The following is a 20,651-nucleotide window of genomic DNA, read 5'->3' as shown; positions in this document are numbered from 1 at the left end:
CCTCTTCAATTCGCACACCCCTTATCTGTCTATTCATCCCCCATACACATCCCCTCATCTGTCTGTCCTCCCCCATACACACATGCCTCATCTGTCTATCCTCCCCAATACACCTCCCCTCATCTGTCTGTCCATCCCCCATACACATCCCCTCTTCTGTCTATCCTCCCCCATACACACATGCCTCATCTGTCTATCCTCCCCAATACACCTCCCCTCATCTGTCTATCCATCCCCCATACACATCCCCTCTTCTGTCTATCCACCCCCATTCACACACCCCTCATCTATCTATCCTCTTCAATTCGCACACCCCTTATCTGTCTATTCATCCCCCATACACATCCCCTCATCTGTCTGTCCTCCCCCATACACACATGCCTCATCTGTCTATCCTCCCCAATACACCTCCCCTCATCTGCCTATCCATCCTCCATACACATCCCCTCTTCTGTCTATCCTCCTCCATACACACATGCCTTATCTGTCTATCCATCCTCCCATATGTCTATCCAACCTCCATACACACACCCCTCATCTGTCTATCCTCGCCCATACACACACCCCTCATCTGTCTATCCATCCCCTAAACACAGCCCTCATCTGTTTATCCTCCCCCAAACACACCCCTCATCTGTCTAGCCATCCCCACATACCCCACCATCTACCTGTTTATGTATCTGTCCCCATACTCCTCTATCTATTTACCTATCTATCCCCATACATATCTATGCATCCCCATACACACACCCATCATCCATCTAATCTATCTATCCCCATACATACCCCACCATCTATCTATCTGTACCTGTACCACCATCTAATCTAATCTATCTATCTATCATAAGAACTACCTTACTGGGTCAGACCAAAGGTCCATCTAACCCAGTATCCTGTCCTCTGACAGTGGCTAGTGCCAGGTGCCCCAGAGGGAATGAACAGAACAGGGAATCATCAAGTGATCCAGCCCTGTCGCCCATTCCCAGCTTCTGGCAGACAGAGGTTAGAGACACCAGCCCTGCTCATCCTGGCTATTAGCTTTTGACGGACGTATCCTCTATGAATTGATCTAGTTCTTTTTTGAACCCTGTTATAGTCTTGGCCTTCACAACATCCTCTGGCGAGGAGTTCCACAGGTCAACTGAGTGTTGTGTGAGGAAATACTTCCTTTTGTTTGTTTTTAAACCTGCTGCCTGTTAATTTCATTGGGTGACCCCTAGTTCTTGTGTTATGGGAAGGAGTAAACAACACTTCCTTATCTACTTTCTCTACACCAGTCATGATTTTATAGACCTCAAACATATCTTCCCTTAGCCCTCTCTTTTCAAGCTGAAAAGTCCCAGTTTTATTAATCTCCTCTCATCATTGTGTTGCCTGATCTTCCATCCCTGCACATCCCTGCTATCTAATCTACCTTTTCATTTCCATACCCTGCCCCCGCTCGTGTTTTGTCCAGCACCCAGGGAGGCATTGGCAGAACCCAGGAGTCCTGGCTTCCGCCCTTCCCCCACCAGGGGTGCATTGCAGGGTCCAGCTCACACCAGGTAGGTAGCAGTCAGGAAAACTACAATCCCCAGAAGCCCTCGCGAGCAGGTGTTCAGCCGGAGGATGCTCAGGCTAAAAGGATCTGCACATGCGCACGAAAACGAGAGTCGGAGGGGCGGGGTGGATGATCCTGGAGGAGGCGCGTGCCGCGGCGGTTGGTAACCGCCAGCGCGCCTCGCGACCACGCCACGGCACGTGCGCAGTAGAGGCCACAAGCTTTGTCTCCGCCCCCTCCCGCCCGCTTTCCATCGCGACGGTGTGACCTGCACGCGCTGTGCGGCTACTAAGGCGCGCGCTGGTCGGAAGGGTGGGGCGGGGACAGCGCGCGCCGGCGGGTGCGGGGCGTGGCTAGGCGGCGAGGGAGGCGTGGCGAGGGAGGGGCGGGCGAGTATATAAACGGGCGTTTGAGTGGCTGCTCCTCTCGTTCGACGCCATCCAGGCACCAGAGCTCCTGGTATGTGGTGCGGGGCTGGGTGTGTAATGGGAGGATGGCGATGGGTGTGTGGGGGGAGGGGATGGGTGTGTGGGGGGATGGGTGTGTAATGGGAAGATGGCGATGGGTTGGGGGGATGGGTGTGTGGGGGGAGGGGATGGGTGTGTAATGGGAGGATGGCGATGGGTTGGGGGGGATGGGTGTGTAATGGGTGTGTAATGGGAGGGGATGGGTGTGTAATGGGAGGATGGGTTGGGGGGCTAGATCTGGGGTATGTGGGGGAGGTGCTGGATATGGGGTGGGGGCATGGATATGGTGGGGGTGGGGTTTGGAAGTAGGGTGCTCTTGGGGAGAAGCTGTGGGGGATGCAGCAGGGGATAGATTTGGGGTGTGGGGGGGAATAGGATGGATATGGGGGGCTGGATATGGGGTAAGTGGAGGAGGTGCTGGATATGGTGGGGGTGGGGTTTGGAAGTAGGGTGCTCTTGGGGAGAAGCTGTGGGGGATGCAGCAGGGGATAGATTTGGGGTGTGTGGGGGGGAGGGGATGGATATGAGGGGCTGGATATGGGGTAAGTGGGGGAGGTGCTGGATATGGTGGGGGTGGGGTTTGGAAGTAGGGTGCTCGTGGTAGGGAGAAGCTGTGGGGGATGCAGCAGGGGATAGTTTTGGGGTGTGTGGGGGGAAGGATATGGATGTGGGGGCTCGATATGGGGTATGTGGGTGAGGTGCTGGATATAGGGGGTGTGGGGTTTGGAAGTAGGGTGCTCGTGGTAGGGAGAAGCTGTGGGGGATGCAGCAGGGGATAGATTTGGGGTGTGTGTGTGGGGGGAATGGGATGGATATGGGGGGCTGGATATGGGGTAAGTGGAGGAGGTGCTGGATATGGTGGGGGTGGGGTTTGGAAGTAGGGTGCTCCTGGTAGGGAGAAGCTGTGGGTGATGCAGCAGGGGATAGATTTGGGGTGTGTGGGGGGGAGGGGATGGATGTGGGGGGCTGGATATGGGGTAAGTGGGGGAGGTTCTGGATATGGTGGGGGTGGGGTTTGGAAGTAGGGTGCTCCTGGTAGGGAGAAGCTGTGGGCGATGCAGCAGGGAATAGATTTGGGGTGAGGGTGGTTGGCTCTGGGGGGGGATTTAGTACGAGCTGGGTAGCTATGAGTGAGTGTGTAAGTGTATTTGGCTGTGGTGATGGGCAGAGCGGGCTGGGGAAGTGGGGGTGGGGGGGGGGGGCCTGTGGTGAACAGCAGGGCTTTGGGACTGGATTTGGAGCAGACGATGGCTGCATGGGGTGGGGAGCTTTGGTTAGATGGGGGGGTGATGTGGAGAGGGGGCCAAGAGGAGGTGTAAGGGGCAACATGTGTAGGAGTTTGTAGGGGTGGTTAGTGGTGGCAGAACTGGGGGGGCTGTGGGGCAAGGACTGCAGCTATGGGGAGCTGGGGGTAGAGGATGCTGCAGATGGGGAGGAGGCTGGGGGACAGTGCAGGGAGTTGTGAGAAAGGGATGGAGGGTAGGATGGGAGTGAAACAAGCATCTAGGGTGAAGTGTAAATGGGAGAAGGCCCAGAGGTGTGTTGGGTTCTGGGAGGTGGGTTCCCTATCTGGTAAGGGAGGTGAGAGCAAGCCGGGTGCCCTTGGGTGGGGAGGGGAGTGCAGGGATCTGCTTGGGGAGCAGTTCCATGTGCTTGGGGCAGCTTGAGGAGGGGATGTCTGCAAAGGGGAGAGTGATGATGCAGGCTGTGACCTGCTGGTGCCTTTGCACCATGGATCTCTCTAGAAACATGGCAACAGCAGGGGAAACTCCAGTCAGACTCGCATCACCTCCCCTCCCCCTCGGGCCGGGCCGTAGGACCCCCTGCAGTCATGCAAGAAATGAGTCCATCCTTCTGTGGGGGATGGGCAGCTGCATTCCTCTTCCTTTGGACCACCCATCGCCTCCCCATGTGGGAGATCTTCAATGGGCAGTCTCCCTGCTGATCAGATCAAGTGGGCTCTGTGCTGCGTAATTAAAGTAGAATCCACTCAAAATAGACTCAACCTTGGGGCCGCAGCTGCATCTCCTGTTTGAGGCCTTGTCCCTCCCGGCCTCTTATATGCTGGATTGGAGCTGGCTGGATCCCCCCAAACCCAGCCCAGAATACCTCCAGGGAATATGCCTTGCTACTTGGCCCTATGCTCTCCTTTCTATGTCCTGCCCCCTTGATATAGGAAGCATTTTATTGCTAGCATGCTTGTCCTTTCAGTTGCACCGCTTAGACAGCGGGTGCTGAAAATCCCCTGACGGGATTTAAACCGCTTCCTTCTGAACTGTTGTACTTCCAGGGAGATTATATTGTTCCCCTCCCTCCATGTGATCTAGGTGGGGGTAGCAGTTGCACAGGCAGAAGATGGTATGCTCCCCACAGCAAAATTGTGCCTCTGTCGGAGAACAGACTGCAATATTATTGCCCAGCCTCTGCTGTATTGCACCACTACCGATGTCATATGTCCCTCCTCTCTGCAGAAGAGGCGGTCTCCCCCCTATTAATTCATGTATGGCATCTAGCTTCAAATCGGCCACTGGTGGGAGGGTGAGAAGCGGCTGTTTGTAATCCTGCTCAAGACTGATGGTTACAATGCTGATCTGTTGAAACCTAGTGTAGACAGTGGGGAGAGTTGAGTGCTCTATCCACTAGGTCCTGCTACTTTGGGCAAGTCACTTCCCCTCTTTACCCCCATTTCACAGATGGGGAAACTGAGGCAGTTTCTGTAAAGTGCCTTGAGATCTACACTTGTATTACCTAGCACTTTTCATCAGTACATCAGGCCCCAGACACCCAAGTACATTTATAGCTCCTCTCCAGGGAGGCACTCTTGCCTCTACCAGCATCTGCAGCTAGCAAGCTGTTCTCTCTCCTGCCTCCTCCTTTCAGAAGAAAAAGGGGTGTGCATCCAGAGCATATTTGTGACCCTCGGCCATGGTGCTGAGTGAGTATCTAAACTGAGCAGACTTCCTGTCTTTGATTGCTGGAAGTCTGCCAGAGGTGAAACTGGATGTGTCCTCTGGCGTGGGAAAGCAGACACCCGCTTTTGTGCTTGAGGAAACCTAGCAAGGCGGGTGCCAGTTGTCTTACAGAGGCAACATGGTCTAGGGGTGGAAGCAGAGGGAGTTGGGTGGCTTGTGTTCTATTCTGCTACTGACGCTTCCAAGGTCATTTAATCTCCCCAGCTCTCCACATTCATAATGATGCTTGTGAAGTCCCTGAGGTTTGACGCCGGGTATCCATGCCTGAGCGAAGATGGCAGTGTCTGTGGCGTGTACCTAATGCATTCTCGTCTGGTTTTGGCGTTCTGCGTCCTGACCTCTCAGTGTCACTGCGGTAGAATGCCTGCAGTGGGGTGGAAGAGGCCACGTCTTCTCCCTCCCCACCCCCTGCCAGTACAGACTGGCCAGCTTATCCTGAATCGATATCCGGAGGAGTCTGAGACTGTCAAGTGCTGAAGCAACAGGATGACTTAGTCGTATGCTGTTAGTTCTGTTAAAACCTTAGCTGGGCTGATGCAGATTATCTGCCTTTAAGATCCTTTGTATTCCTTTGTGCGTAGGCCCTAAACTACATATTCCCCATGCAGTTGGGGGCAACTAGGAAAGGGGCCATGGTGATGGACACCTAGCACAAGGCGGTCCTACTCCATGAGAAGGAGCCTTAGTTGCTATGGTAATACAAATGTCTGATAAATAATCAGCGTGCAAGGATATAGACAGGGGTCTCCGAGTTGTGCCAAAACAGAGACCCGCTATTTATGTGGCAAGCATAGCTTTGCAGTGATGCTGCAGAAATGAGCGAACCGGTCCTCTTGCCTCTAGAACAGCACGTCCTCTGCACCTTCTCTCCCTTGGGCAGCACAGCCCTATTAGGTGGCCCTTTCTGCCTCACTTAGCCCATGTCTACACTAGGGAACTTACAGCGGCACAACTGTACTGGTGCAGCTGCGCCCCTGTAAGATCACTTGTGTAGCTGCTTTATGCTGACAGGAGAGCGCTCTCCTGTTGACATGATAAAATCACTTAAATGAGAAGCTCTCCCACTGACCTAGCAGTGTGCACCCAAGTTTCACTGGTGTGAGCACTCTTGTTGCTCAGAAGGGTGGTTTTTTCACACCCCTGAGCAACATACGTTTTGCCAAATAAGTGATTGTGTAGCCATGGTCTTAGATTTCAGGACTAGTAGCTGTGGAGTGAGAGAGCTGGCCATGGTCCCTCTGCTAGGAATGGAAGTGATGCTTCCACCAAATGCAAGCGAGGTGTTGGGAACTGATCCTCACACGGTGCTCTGCTGCAGAGTCCATCTTGCAGAGCTGGCCATCTTGAAGCAAAATGCCATCTGCTGCCTCTATTTTATTTTACAACCTCCTGGATTCTGATTTGGGGGGTGGGGGAAACGAATTCTACAATAAATCCTGGCCCAGCTTTTCAATTGGAAGTCTGCAGTGCTGAGTGCACCCTCACGGGTGGCTTAATTCTTTGGTGGTGGCTGGATATTAGCGCCCCATCAGGGCATAGGCCATACCCTCTGCCTGCCTGCATTGATCTGCTGCATCTGTGGTTAGCTGTCGCCTTGTTTGGCTTGCCTGTGAGATTTCTGAGTGTTTCTTTGCTCTGCAGACCCCAGTCCTTACTATGATTTTTTTTTTTGTGGGTCAGAGTTGGCAGCATGTAAGACCTAGACACTGCCTTTAGTGGTTTGGGTAGGCACTCGGGGGATGGGATAGCTCAGTGGTTTGAGCATTGGCCTGCTAAACCCAGGTTGTGAGTTCAATCCTTGAGGGGGCCATTTAGGGATCTGGGGTAAAAATCTGTCTGAGGATTGGTCTTGCTTTGAGCAGGGGGTTGGACTAGATGACCTCCTAAGGTCCCTTTCAAACCCTGCTATTCTATGACTGTATTCAGTCAGTGCTAGTGATTTCTGCCTTGGTTTCTTGGTATGTGACTTAATTGATATCTGGGGAGAGTCTGAGACTGTCAAGTGCTGAAGCGATAGGATGACTCAGTCATATGCTGTTAGCTCGGTTGAAACCTGGAGTCCAGTTAAAATGGGGCATTCACCTACTCTTGTACAGATAGGGAAACTGAGGCACAGACATGGTGTGACTTTGGACAAGGTCATGCCAACTGGTACCAGAACGTGGGAACCCTGATTTCCAATCCAGTGCACTAACCCTTGTCACACTGCTTCTGTATCTGAGTGAGGCCTGGATAAAAGAGGCTGTTGAACGAAGGGTTGGGGATATAGCTACTCAAATTACTTGCCAAAAGCACTGGTCCCTGAAATGAAGTGGCCTTTGATGCATGAATCACTTGCTGCTTTTTTTTTTTTGAGGGGCAGACTCCAGAGGGATTTGGCACTCAAAAGGCTCAGGCTCAGTGTAAACACAAAGCAGAGTGGCATGAGGCCCTGCTGGGGTAGAAGAGAGCAGATTCACCTTTGCCATTTGACCTTGTAACTGATGTCATGGAGCGGGGCTTCTGGGAATCTCCTGGTTGATGCCATATTCTGCTGGTTCAGATGCAAGATGATGGCTGGCAGCATCATACCAGGATTTATAGCTGATGGAAGCAGAGGGCTGGGTAAATGAGCCTAGCAAAGTACTTGTGCTATCAGGGGATTGGTGTGTTATGTATTTCCACTACTTTAGTAGGCCACATTCTGATACACCTGGCTGCTGGGCTTTAGCTTCCACTTGTATTGCTCTGGGTTATGAAAGCGCATGCCCCTAGCACAATTGACATGGCGGCATCTGAATCTGCAGGGAGCCAGAAACAATAGCAGAGTGGTGCAGGGGTAATGTCCCACGCATCTGTGTTGCATTAACTCTGAAACCTGCTCTGGGAAGGTCCTAGCTGGCTCATCCAGTCAGAGTGCTGGAAGGGAGTGGGGACTCATTGCTGCTACCCCATCATGAATTGGGTTGGGGTCTGCAGAAAGGCCCCCCACCCCCCAGAATCCTCTGCTCAGTTGGTGGGGATGAGACCTCCCTCAAGGATGCCCCCGACCTGCCTGAGGCCAGGGAACAGTGGGAAGGACTCGAGCCCTGAAGTGTCTTAGAGGTGAAATTGACTTGCTTAGGGTCAATTACAGGCATTCTAGATCTACCCCTGCACTCAACCTACAAGCCCTTCCCCTGCCTAGCCTCTGCTGGGCTGACTTTGCCCTGACAAAACAGGCCTCCCCCTTCTCTGGACGCTCCATCTGAATGTGCTTCATGTACATAAGCATGTGAGTAGCTGTTGCAGGAGGTGGGGGCCCCAAGTGCTGTGCAGGATCAGAGCTGGTGACCCCACGATGGGACTAAACCAATGTCAAAGGAACTGAAAGTAAGGATGACTTCTCTGTGTCCTTTCTCTAAAAGAGACCTGTGCTAACTGTTAGAGCAGCATAGAGCTTAGTACAATCAATGATTACGTTAAAGATCAGTTTTAAAAAGTGTCTTGAACTCGCTGTTTTCAGTATCTCCAGTCAGTAGCTAGGGCAGCCAGCAAAATGCTGCAGCGCTGTAACTCCCCGTTGAGCCAGGAGTCAGTTGGATCATCTGTTAGTGTCAAAGTTTTCAGGTAAGCTCTGATTTAAGTGAATCTAAGGGGGAGCTTAAGTACACGTGGGCCTTACTCTGGCCTTATGAGACAGTATATTTCTGGAGACTTGCTGTCCTTTACAGCTGTGTGTAGTGAGAAGCAAATTACTGCGGGCTTCCCTATTTTAAACTAAGATTTGATCCTCCTTGGTAGGAGCAGATAGTGATCTTCAAAGTGCAGAGCAGATAGTGACCTCTGCACTTTAATCTCTCGAACAACTTGATCCCAGGAGATCAGATCCCAGTGTAGATTTGCAGGGCTATTTGATAGATATTCTGTGTATTCTGGTAGCATCTAAGCCCTTGAAACGTGGGCCTCTGTCTCTGTCCCAATCTGGGTATGTCTACACAGCAGTCAGAGGTGTGACTGTAGCACATACAGCATTGATAGGGCCCTACCAAATTCATAGTCCATTTTGGTCAGTTTCATAGTATAGAATTTAAGTCATAAATTTAATTATTCCAGCTATTTAAATCTGAAATTTCACAGTTCTAATTGTAGGGATCCTGACCCAAAAAGGAGCTGTGGGGTGGAGGGGGTGTCACAAGGTTATTGTAGAGGGAGTTGTGCTGCTCTTACTTCAGTGCTGCTGCGTGCAGAGCTGGGCCCTCAGTCAGCAATCGCCATTCTCCAGCTGCCCAGCTCTGAAGGCAGCAGCACTGAAGTAAGGGTGGCATGGTGTGGTATTGCCACCCTTACTTCTGTGCTGCTGCTGGCAGGGTGCTGCCGTCAGACCCAGGCACCTGACCAGCAGCCACCACTCTCTGGCTGCCTAACTCTGAAGGCAGCGCAGAAGTAAGGGTGGCAATACAACACACAGCCCTGCAACTCCTTTTTGGGTCAGGACTCCCAATTCTAGACACACTGATCTTCCCTGTCAAATCCCTGTTGTGTAGGGTAAAAGCACACAAGACCAGACTTCACCGGGGGAGAGCAGATTTCATAGTCTGTGATGTGTTTTTCATGGCTGTGAATTTGGTAGGGCCCTAAGCATTGATCTAGCCAGCTGAAATAACAGCAGTGAAACCTCAGCATGAGCTGGAATCCTGTGTATGGACTCAAGTGGCTAGTCTGTGCTGCGTCAGCTTTGCAGCTGCTGTTCATCATGCTCCTAGATCAGGTAGGCCTGCGCGTGCTGTGGTCACACCTCTGATTGCAGTGTAGCCATACCCAAAGTAAAGCAAGCTTCTCCTTCTGTCCAATGCAACAGACTCCTCCACTGGGGCTTTGTTAAACTCTGGTGCCCGAGTCAGCATAGAATCCAGCTCATGCTTCCCTAGCTGTACCTGCAGGCTGACTGGTGTAACTTTACCTTACTGGGGAGGGCTGATAGCCAGGACTGATCGACACAAAGGAGGCAGAATATTGAATACAATGTCACTTTATTTATAGTCCTGTGCCTCACTGTGGATTCATCCACAGGGAAAAACTGACAGGGAGCTGTTCTGCAGAAACTATTCTGGATTATCTCTCTGAAGCTACTCTGGGACTGGCTTCCTGGGGGGACACTTCTGGGAATAGCTCCCAGGCTTTAAATTCACACCCTACCTTATTCTGAAATGGCTACCTCTGTCTGGACAAGCCTCAAGACTCCTGCTCAATACGCAGTCGCCCCGGAAAGCAAATGGTGCTAGTGTGTGAGGAATGGGATAGATCAGATTGAATTTTGTTGAAATCAGGTCTTCAGGGCACACAGATTGCTGCTCTTACGGTGCATAGCACAATGGGGCCCTGTTCTTGGATCAGCCCAAGGCACTTCTGTAAAACACTATTTGTGTAGCAGCCTTGTTAGTTGGGTGCCCTTGACTAGATCACTCGGATCTCAAAGGTTAGAGCAGAAATAGAGGGACTGTGAGACAGGTAAGGAAAATGAAAGGGTTGGGACTGTCCCTTTTGAGGGGTGCCCAGTAACAAATGGGAAAGACTGAAATGGGTGCTGTCGTTCACCTTCTCCCCTGTGCAAACAAGGGGAGTGATGGGCAGCACACTTAGAACTGATCAGATGGTTTTGTTCCATGCTTCTGGCCTGTAGAACTCGGTGCCACAAGAGGTCACTTTGACCAAGAGCTGAGAGGGTTTCAGGAAGGGCGTGAATAGCCAGAGTTCAGAGGGTTTCTTAAAATAGGCTTTTGGAAGAGCTGTAACCCTCAGACTTCGGGGCATAAGCCTCAACCTCTGAAGGAAGTCAGGAAGACCCTTCGTACCATGGGCAGGCTATTCCATCACTGCTCTCGAGGGGGCCTTTCTTGCACCTTCCTCTAATGAAATTAGGACAAGCCATGGTGGGAGCTGGGATAGTGGTCTGGATGGACCCACTGGACTGAGGTAGTTGGGCAAATCCCATGTTCCCAGTTGCTCTAATGGGGCTGTAGTTTTCCCTTGCAAAAAGGCCTGTCTGTTATCTTTATTCTGGCATCTGCCCCAGCCTCTGCTCTGATTCCTCCTTTTCCTTCCAGACTTGAGGTATCCCAGTCCCGAAAACCATCCGTACCGGAGAAAGTTGAGGAACCGGCTCCGGCTCCAGTAGAGAAACTAGTAGAACCAGTTATGTCTGAGCTCACTGTTGGGATTAACGGGTAAGGCCCCAAACTCCCTCTTGTGCTGACCCCCGGGCAGGAGTTGTAGCTCTCTGCTACTGTGGCACAGGTGAGGCTGCCCAGCGCTGCAGGAGTGGAAAGTTCTGCTGTGTGTAGTAAGAAGTGGTGGCTGTAACACGCAGCTGTGGTGTAACCAACCTTGCAGTGCTTCCACTCACTTTGCAGGTCACTCAGTGACTCCCTGCAGTGGCTGGGAATGCACCCTGCATTCAAAATAGCACCTGGCTCTTTGGCGTCACCAGACCCACACGAACTGGCAGCCATCTTGATTTCAAGAAATTGCCCGGCTCAGTCACAGCAGTAATGGTGTTGAATGAAGGACTGAGCCCAACAGTGCAGTTCTTGCTTTTAGTCGGAGGGAACTCCAGGGGTCACCAGGCTGTCATCTTGGAGCACCTAACTCTGCTGCAGCTGCCGGATTGATGTCAGAGGAGTCCATGGAGGCACTTGTTCCAAGGTGGTTAGGGCAGCTGGCTTGTGCTGCTACCAGATCAGCGCTAGGGGGCACCACTAGAATGCAAAGCTAAGGAGGTAGCTTAATGTCCTAGTGATTGACAGTTGTGGGGAAGCCTGCTCTGACTGAGCTCCCATTGGCTGCGCTGCAAGTATGGGGCCGGCATGGATGAGTCGTCCCTTCATGACTAGCTCCCTGGATGGGACTGTGGCTACAGGAATCTGTTTAAAGAAGTGAGGCTGTAGCCCACAAAAGCTCATGCTGAAATAAATTTGTTAGTCTCTAGGGGGCCACAAGTACTCCTGGTTTTTGCGGATACAGACTAACACGGCTGCTACTCTGAAACCTATTAACTACTAACATTCCTGTTCCAGATTTGGCCGTATCGGGCGTCTGGTCCTCCGAGCCTGCCTGGAGAAGGGACTCAAAGTGGTGGCTATCAATGACCCCTTCATTGACCTCAACTACATGGTAACTTCACCACCCTGTAATCCAATGGCCAAACTACCCTGTCTGACACTCTTCTGCATGTCTCAGAAGCTCAGACTCCCATAGTTCTCAGTGTCCCTGGACGATCTCCAACCTCAACCCTATGTAGATAGTGACTGCGGCATGGTGGGATGGGCCAGCTGGCACATCAGCATGTGACAGGAGCTGAGGACTGAGGGGCCTTGTTCAGCCTGTATCTAGCTTCCCTGGAGTGCAGCCTGGAACTGGGGTACTGCTGAGCCCTCTGACATACCAATCTGGGTCCCCTCTCACACTGAGGATGTAACTAGCTGCAGATCTTTCCCAGTCCTGCACTCATACAAACATCTACACAGGTAGGGACACTCATTCAGTTACCTGAATGCTTCTCCTCAGCCACACGTAAACTAACAATAGAGAGGGTCCAGCCAGCTTCCCCTAGCTCCACAGCCTAAGACCCCAGAGCTGTACTGTCTTGGCCTAGTCAAAAGCCTGACCAATATAAGTTTATTACCCAGTCTGTCACTCTGTGTGGAGAGGACAATGAACCATTTTTGTTCCTGAGCAGATTCCCCAAACGCTTCTAAAACAGTGTTTTGCTAGGTAAAAAATATAAAGCAGATTTAACTACAGGAAGATTTTAAGTGATTTTAGTGAGCGTACAGATTACCTGCAAAATAAAACAAATGCAATCTAAGATTTATACACTAGATAGGATTTGAATCAAGGAGTGTCTCACCCTGTTAGCTAGTACAAGCAGGCTACAGTTTTTGCTTACACAGGCTCAAATTATTCTCTCCTGCTTGGGATCCCCTTCCTGAGTTCAATCTTTGTTCCTCTGGTGTTGTGTTATAGGGGAAGCCAGGCAAAGTAGTGGTGTCACTTCCCCACTTTTATAGCTTTTTCCGGTTTGCTAGAAAGATCTTTGCTCATGATGTGGGAGTCTCCCCCCCCACTCCCCACAAGCAACCTCCAGTGCCCTCTGTGAAGCCTCCATTGTAATCAATTCCTGAGATAGTCCCTGGATGTGTGGATTCCCTTTAATGGAGCCATTAGCACTGTCTAGCTTCACTGTTGTACCTGAAAGCCTGTGTGTGCGTGCTTCCAACCACAACAGAGCAAAACTTCACAGCTCCGCATGCAATGACCACACATCCAATCCAACAGGGTATTAATGTTCAACCTTTTAAACTGATGACTCACAAGGCAGACTTTGTACAAAACATGCCATAGATATATCCCCATATAGTAAATATAGGGTGCACATTGTCACACAGCCATGGCTAACTTTCCTCTGAGCTGCCTCACCTGGGACTCGAGCCTTGTGTTCCAGTCCAAGCCAGCTCCCATAGTTTAGAAGCTGGCTGGGAGACTTGGGTTTTTCTCTTGGCCTTACGTATATAGCAACTGCTGGCTGCGAAGGAGCTATTGCATCTGACACCCAGCTTTGTCTAGGACCCATCCTGCGGTCACTGGGTTTGATTGCTCAGTGCTAGGCACTGAGCTAAAGGCACCATACCCCTTAGCTTTAAGGAGCTTGGCTCTTCTGCTCTGTGCCGACACCCAATGAGGGTGCATCCTCCTCTGGATCTACTTGGAGGATAGTCTTAATGCTCACTGCTCTACTGCACAGCTAGAGGTTGGCTGCTGATCAGTCCCCCTCTTGAAGAGAACTGGTCACTGGCTTGGCTTTTCGTGGTTGATGGAAGCAGAGTTGGTCAGTTAAGGAGACTCCCCTGCTGAATGACAGCAGTTGCCTCGGGTAACTCCCCAAGGCTTGGGCTGCTAGGCTCACACGTTCCCCCCTCTCAGGTCTACATGTTCAAGTATGACTCCACTCACGGGCGCTACAGCGGCGAGGTGAAGGCTGAAGATGGCAAGCTGGTGGTGGATGGCAGTGAGATCTCAGTGTTCCAGTGGTGAGTCGGGGGGAGCTGGATGGACTGGTCCTGCATGACCCATCAGTGGCTGTTAGCCAGCATGGGTGGGGATGGTGTCCCTAGCCTCTGCTTGCCAGAAGCTGGGAATGGGTCACTTGAGTACCTGTTCTGTTCATTCCTGGCATTGGCTACTGTCAGACAGGATACTGGTCTAGATGGACCTGTGGTCTGACCCAGTCTGGCTGTTCTTATGTAGCACAGGGTGCGGGCTAGCACCTCATCACTGGCATAGTGCTTGGGATCTTGCAGCTAAGCAGGGCCAGTCTGCTCGACACTGGGAGGGGAGACCTCTGAGCCACGTGCATGGTGCTGCAGGATGTGAGGGTCCTTTGACAGTGGATCAGGGCTAATGGTTGCCAGATGGCTGGAGGGCTGTCTTCTGTTGGCTAGCTGGGAAAACTGAGCATTGAGTCCCGACAGCCTTTCTGCACCATGGTGGCATCACTCCAGCATTCTGACGGTTAGGCTAAAACTCCTTACCCCAGTTTCAGCTGGCTGTAGTAAACTTCCTGTACATAGTCTAGGACAGGAAGTAGCATTGGCATTAAATCAGCTGCCATGTGCCACTTCAGAGGTGGTAGAACTGCAATGTACAGACAGCAACTCCTGTACACTGCATCATTCAGCAGTGTCTAGAGAAATAACTGCTTTCCCATATAGCATGTCCAACTATGTGAGACTCGTACCAGTCTAGCAGAGCCCAGATGTCCTAATCTGCCTCCTGCATCACTAGACCTGCCTGCTTCACTTCAAGACGTGAATCTGTAGTGTAAAGGAGATACCTCCCCTGACTCTGAAGCCTGTCACGTTGAGCTGAGAGCATGGCTAGCTGGAAATGTCAGTCTGCTTTCATGCCAAATCAGAAGTGATTGGTCTCAGTGCAGGGTGAATTTCTCTGGCCTGTTATACAGGCCAGACTAGGTGAGAAGTCCCTTCTGAGAATACAGCTCAATTTAGATGAGAGCTTAGCATCTAGAGGGTAAGATCCAGGAGTCTGGACCCCTGAAGGATCATGCTAGTGCGAATGAAGGGATGATGCATGGACCTGACAGAGCTATGCAGTGACTTCTAGGTACTTGTCTGCAGCCTATCATTATGGTGTCTGCCACCCAAGTACTAATGGGCTTTTCTTCCCAGCCCCCTGTGAGCAAGGGGAAATAGGACAGATTTACAGGTTGGGGGGGGGGGGGAACCAAGTCACAGTTCTAGTGCATGGCTGCTCAGGGGGCTGGTGGAGCTGGCTGTTGAACCTAGATCTCAAGAGTATCTGTCCAGTGCCTTGAAACCAAAAGACCAGCCTTTCTCCAGATTGCTGATGAGTCTCCACTCAGCTGTATCTCTAGGTCGCCCTAGAAATGAGATTGTCAAAGGAAGAGTTAGGTGCCAAGGGGCTAGTGTATCAGGGTCCTTGGAGGCTGGGGGTCCCACACCACTCCCTCAAGCTGTGTGGAATTGGGACTGAATCCTCATCTGGGCTCGAACATGTGCATTGACCTCCTGGAAGTAGCCGGCCCTTGGCGCAGTAACCCTGGTCTGCTGTCTCTCTCAGTATGAAGCCCAGTGAGATTCCCTGGGGTGACGCAGGAGCTCTCTACGTTGTCGAGTCCACTGGAGTCTTCCTCAGCATTGACAAAGCTTCGGTGAGTGTCTGAGCTACCTAGCTTGGTACAGGAACTGTGAGCCCATGTCTGACTGGCATGTGGGGCTCAGACACCTACTTATCCTCCTTGACGGGGAATTTGAGAACCTGTGGCTAACAAGCTGAGCCATTACAGGGCTAGGACAGCCTGGCTCTGCCTAGGATGCCATTCTCCTGGGCAGCCATCATCCAAGACCTTGATGTGATGGAGTCTTCCATCAACACCTAGGTCTGCTAGTGCCTAACTCCTCCAGATGAGGTTGGCCTGACCTTCTGCATAGCAGGATCCCCCATGATTTAGCTTCCTCTTCCACAGGCCCATATACAAGGTGGAGCCAAGCGAGTGGTAGTGAGCGCCCCCTCCCCTGATGCTCCCATGTTTGTCATGGGTGTCAACGAGGACAAGTATGACCCATCCAGCATGACAATTGTCAGGTAAGACCCGCCTCGCCACCTGTGTGGCAGGGAGTTGGACAATAGGATGGGACGGCTTTCTGAGTTGCTCTGCAGACTGGCTTGGAGTGATCTCCTGAGTCTGGCTTGTACATGGCCAAGGAGAGATGAGGGCATGGATCTGCCCTTTGGGATCGGAGGGATGTTTGAGAGCCTCCATTTTGGGGCATGTGCCTGAGGAAAGGGCCCAAGACAAGAATTTAGCGACTTGTGCCATACAGTTGGGAAGCAAGAGGCCTATAGACAGCTTGTGCTGGCAGATTGCTCACATGTCAAGGTGGAAGCCCACCTGCCCTGCTCTTGAGGGGACACAGACTATCCTAATCAGCATGGTTTCTATTTGTATCCCTTACACCAGGGAGAAATGGAGGTGATGGTGGGAATGGGAACTCAACTAGGCAGGCAACTGGCACTTCTCCAGTAGCAGGTGTTTGCTAGACATCAGTCTGACTCCCTTCCCTCCCCATGTAGCAATGCCTCCTGCACCACCAACTGCCTGGCACCTCTGGCCAAGGTGATCCATGACAACTTTGGCATTGTGGAAGGACTCATGGTAAGTCTTCTGGGTGCTATTGACCCCCAGCCGCTCACCTGTGTGCAGGAACAGGTGACTGTCTCTCTAGCGTCTACCAGCTCATAACCATGCTTCTCTCAACCTTCAGACCACGGTGCATGCCTACACTGCCACACAGAAAACTGTGGATGGTCCCTCTGCCAAGGCCTGGCGTGATGGAAGAGGTGCCCACCAGAACATCATCCCAGCATCCACTGGTGCTGCCAAAGCAGTTGGCAAGGTCATCCCAGAGCTGAACGGGTACGGGCCATTTCTCAGTGAGTGGGCAGCAGGAGAAGTCTCTAGTCTAGGCCTCCCTGTAGCAATCCTGCCCCAGGTGGCTGGGTGACATCCCACAGGCCAGATGGTGACTGGGAGAGAAACTCTTGCTCCTAGAGGTGGCCATGGTGATGGGCAAATCACATCTGTTTAGAAGCTTGTACCATTCATGGTGGCTGACATGCTAGCAGTGTTGGCTAAGCAAAACCTCAAACACCCCATCTCTGTTGGGAGGGTCCAGGGGTTTCTCTTTGGGGGTCCAATTCCAGAACTGCAGACTGGTCTTCTAGAGCCATCAGTGTCTTGCTCACAGGCCGTCCTTGCTGGTTCTCTCATTGGCTGAATTTCCCTCCTCCTCACAGAAAGCTCACCGGCATGGCATTCCGTGTGCCTGTCTCTGACGTCTCCGTCGTGGACCTAACCTGCCGCCTTACCAAGCCGGCGACCTATGCTGAAATAAAAGAGGCCATGAAGAAGGCTTCAGAGGGCCCCATGGCTGGGATCCTGGGGTACACAGAAGATGAGGTGAGCAGGGAATGGGAGCAGCCATCCTGAGTGCTAGCAGCAAGGTTGGACTCAGGGAGTGGAGGCCCAAGCAACATGGGTGACATGCTGACCCCTATGCCTTGCTAGGGGATGCTCTGATGCCAGAAGTGGGGGTGAGTTCTGCTTGCTGAGCTCATTACCCTCCCTGTGCAGATCTGTCAATACAGGTTCACTTCCTGTCTCAACTGCTGCCCACATGCAGCACATCAGCAGTTGCCTAGTCTGAAGGGCACTGAAGATGAACCATGCTAATGAAGCAGTGTCATGTTAGCAGGGCTGCCAGAACCTCCTTGGTAGAGAACACTGGCTGGTGTCTTCACATGCTCGGGGCCAAACTGAGTTAGGAATCTTCCCCTTCCCCCAACCCCATCAAATCGGCAGGGACTTAGATTTTTCACCTTCTCCCCCAGCATGGGGCATAGATCATCTGGGCAGGTCTCGTCAATCCAGTTCCCTGCTGTGAATAGGACCTCAGGCATTGGTGGCATCTCAGTCTCTCCTGTTCTCTGCTGGTGGCATGTAACAGTTGAGTCTCCTGAGGACTGAAATGCTGTCATCTGTCTGAAGTCCTTGGGTTGAGTATGGGGGTAACAGTGACATTCTGTGACCTGTGCTATACCAATGGTAAGACTGATCTAATAGTCTCAGCCTTCAGCCTTATTAAATTCTGATGTGCAATCAAATCTGCTTCTGGGGACCGCTGGCCAGGGGAGGCCAATCTCCTACTGAACTGGCCCGTACACATTCTGCTCCTGCATCTCTCTCTAACTAAAGCTAAATGCCCCAGTAGCCAGTCCTGACGCATGTCCCCCTCACTTGCAGGTGGTCTCTTCTGATTTCATCGGCGACAGCCATTCCTCCATCTTCGATGCGGGAGCTGGGATCTCCCTCAATGATAACTTTGTGAAGCTCATCTCCTGGTAAGGCCTGGCAGAGGGATGTTGCACTTGGTCCTAAGCAGAGGGAGAGGTCTGAAAACCAGCCTGTCTTGAGCATGCTGGACTCCTCCACCCCAGCCTTCTAGGAGTCCAGTGACCACTCTTTAGAGTGGGTCAAGAACCAGCGGGTTCCATCAGCTGCATCTCGCTTGCCTGGCATGAGGTGTCTGGGTTTCCCTAGCTGTAGAGTATGCTTGGAGCACCTTAGCCTAGTCCCATGCACAAAGGGCCCCCATCACCCAAAGGTCTTCAGCTGGGTTAACGACGGGCTAAATCTGAGGGTCCCAGTCCAGATCTAGTGAAGTCACTGGCCCTGAAGCTAAGCTCCAGGAGAAGAACCAGGGATATGCCAGAGATCACACAGGAAGACTGAGGACAGGAGATCTGGGTTTGAGTCCCAGTCAGTGCCTTAAGCACAAGGTTGTCTACTACCTCTGCCTTCTTCCAACCATCCTTGTTTGGTCCAGAGGCCTATAGGCAGTGGCATGTGGCTGAGGCAATGGGATGGGAAACAAGGAGCCCCCTAGAGGTCATGTGGAAACATCCAGTTGGGAGGGTCTCATTTGTGGTCAGGGTTGTCCACTTAGTGTGTGAGGTGGCTGAGAGCTGAACTTGTCTCTCCTCTTCCTGTAGGTACGACAACGAATACGGCTACAGTAACCGGGTTGCAGACCTCCTGAGTCACATGTACACCAAGGAGAACTGAGCGCCTGTCCCACTTACATTCCAGGCCATCTGAAGAATCCACCTCACCCCCTTCTAGACATATTTGGCCACAAGATCCATCCTATCTTAATGCTTCAACCACACGGCCCCAAACGCTGCACCTCGTCTGTCCCCGTAAACCTTTGTGCGTGTCCGTGTGCGTGTGTGAATCCTGCTCTCACAGCAGCCTGCGTGCACCTAACCAGAAAACTGCACCAACGCCTCCCTGGGGGAAGGAGCCTAGCCCTGGGTTAGTAGTGGTCTCTGGCGGTAGTGTCATTGAGATTTCATAAGTGTTGGAAATAAAAGCCACCTAAAGTTGCAGAAATGTGGGTGAAATTGTCCAGATCCTTTATTCCCACCTGCTTCTGAAGCCTGGGCCCAAATAAGATCATGGCTTCAGTGCTAGACTATTTGTGTAGTCCTCAAGGACTGCAAACGTAGTGCAGTAGCACCTCATCTCTGACAGCGCGGTAGTGCCAGGTGCCGCGCACATGATCCCTGCTCCAAAGAGCTAAGCCTAAATACACGAGGAGGAGGGGAAACTGAAGCAAGGCCCAGACAGTGCCTTAAGCACAAAGTAGGTCCTGAAGCAACTCTAATGGGGTCTTGATCTGCAAACCACATAGCTGCAGGTTTTTCATGGGGGTAACATCTTTATTTGCTTGTTTCTCTGCTGAATGTTTGTCACCTGCCTATAGACAATCAGTGGCCCATGGACTGCCACTGAGCACCATTGGCACAAGGTTACCCCCAACCAGGGTTGGGATCTGTGGGGACAGCTGCTGTCTGGTCTTGTCTCTGTGCAAGGGGTTGACCAGAGCTTGGTGGCTAGGGCCAAGGGTGTCCTACCATGGTGGGGTGGAGAAATTAAAGCATTGCTGATGGTGCAGCCTTTAGGTGCTTCATAATGACTCTCTTCCAGAGGCTGGCAGTGCCTACCTCCCCCAGCCAGGGCAGGGGTTTGTCCACACCCGGTCTCTGAATGGAGCCATTCAGGGCCTTGCCTCATTGCTTGGCACAAGTTGACCAGCTGTTGCAGATTCTCCATAAAGGTCTCCATTATGTCTCGCTTGGCATGTCACTATCTTGGCAAAGGGCTGGTCTCACCAAAGCAGAGTGCTGGGCCTTGGCAGCAGCTGGGCCCCTTGCGCTTGGTATGTGCTTTCCTAGCATGTCCCTCCAGAGGCTGGGGTACCCACATGCTGAACTGCCAGTGCTTGCCCAGAAAACACCTCCTGCTTCTAAGCTGTAGGGTATAGCTGAAGCACCTTCCAAAGCGTGAACGGGCCAATAACCAGCCTGTGCCCCTTGGATCACAGCCTGCAGCGCCTCTTGAAAACGGCGGCCCAGACTTGCAACCCTAGAGTCTTGATAGCTTTGCCTTTCTTGGCTGCTGCAGGGAAATTCTATTGTAGCAGCCCCAGTCTCCTGCCAGGACCTCGCTGGGGTAGGCATGTCACAAGCCTAAGAATGGTCTATCCAGCCCAA

General features: G+C 52.0%; 1 protein-coding gene across 2 annotated transcripts; it reads left to right on the top strand.

Moving 5' to 3' along the window:
* Nucleotides 1–1,884: 1,884 nt before the first annotated feature.
* Nucleotides 1,885–19,488, top strand: GAPDHS (glyceraldehyde-3-phosphate dehydrogenase, spermatogenic). 2 transcript variants are annotated; one of them, XM_050930225.1, is made up of 11 exons: nt 1,885–1,999; nt 11,045–11,164; nt 12,014–12,110; nt 13,920–14,026; nt 15,597–15,687; nt 16,003–16,121; nt 16,611–16,692; nt 16,802–16,953; nt 17,334–17,496; nt 18,340–18,437; nt 19,089–19,488. In XM_050930225.1, the coding sequence occupies exons 2-11, from the start codon at nt 11,136–11,138 to the stop codon at nt 19,159–19,161; spliced, it is 1,011 nt and encodes a 336-aa protein (XP_050786182.1). In that variant the 5' UTR covers nt 1,885–1,999; nt 11,045–11,135; the 3' UTR covers nt 19,162–19,488. The 2 variants fall into 2 exon arrangements, with proteins under 2 accessions (XP_050786182.1, XP_050786181.1); XM_050930224.1 differs by lacking the exon at nt 1,885–1,999 and adding an exon at nt 8,482–8,567.
* The last annotated feature ends 1,163 nt before the right edge of the window (nt 19,489–20,651 follow it).

Source organism: Gopherus flavomarginatus, chromosome 20, assembly GCF_025201925.1.
Source record: "Gopherus flavomarginatus isolate rGopFla2 chromosome 20, rGopFla2.mat.asm, whole genome shotgun sequence".
In the NCBI taxonomy this organism is placed as follows: domain Eukaryota; kingdom Metazoa; phylum Chordata; order Testudines; family Testudinidae; genus Gopherus; species Gopherus flavomarginatus.
This window is presented reverse-complemented; position numbering and strand designations above follow the sequence as displayed.

Coding starts and splice junctions, on each gene's coding strand:
- GAPDHS (XM_050930224.1), top strand. CDS start 8,497: ATGCTGCAGCGCTGTAACTCCCCGTTGAGCCAGGAGTCAGTTGGATCA. Junction 12,111..13,919: donor TCATTGACCTCAACTACATG/GTAACTTCACCA, acceptor CCCCCCTCTCAG/GTCTACATGTTCAAGTATGA. Junction 14,027..15,596: donor GAGATCTCAGTGTTCCAGTG/GTGAGTCGGGGG, acceptor TGTCTCTCTCAG/TATGAAGCCCAGTGAGATTC.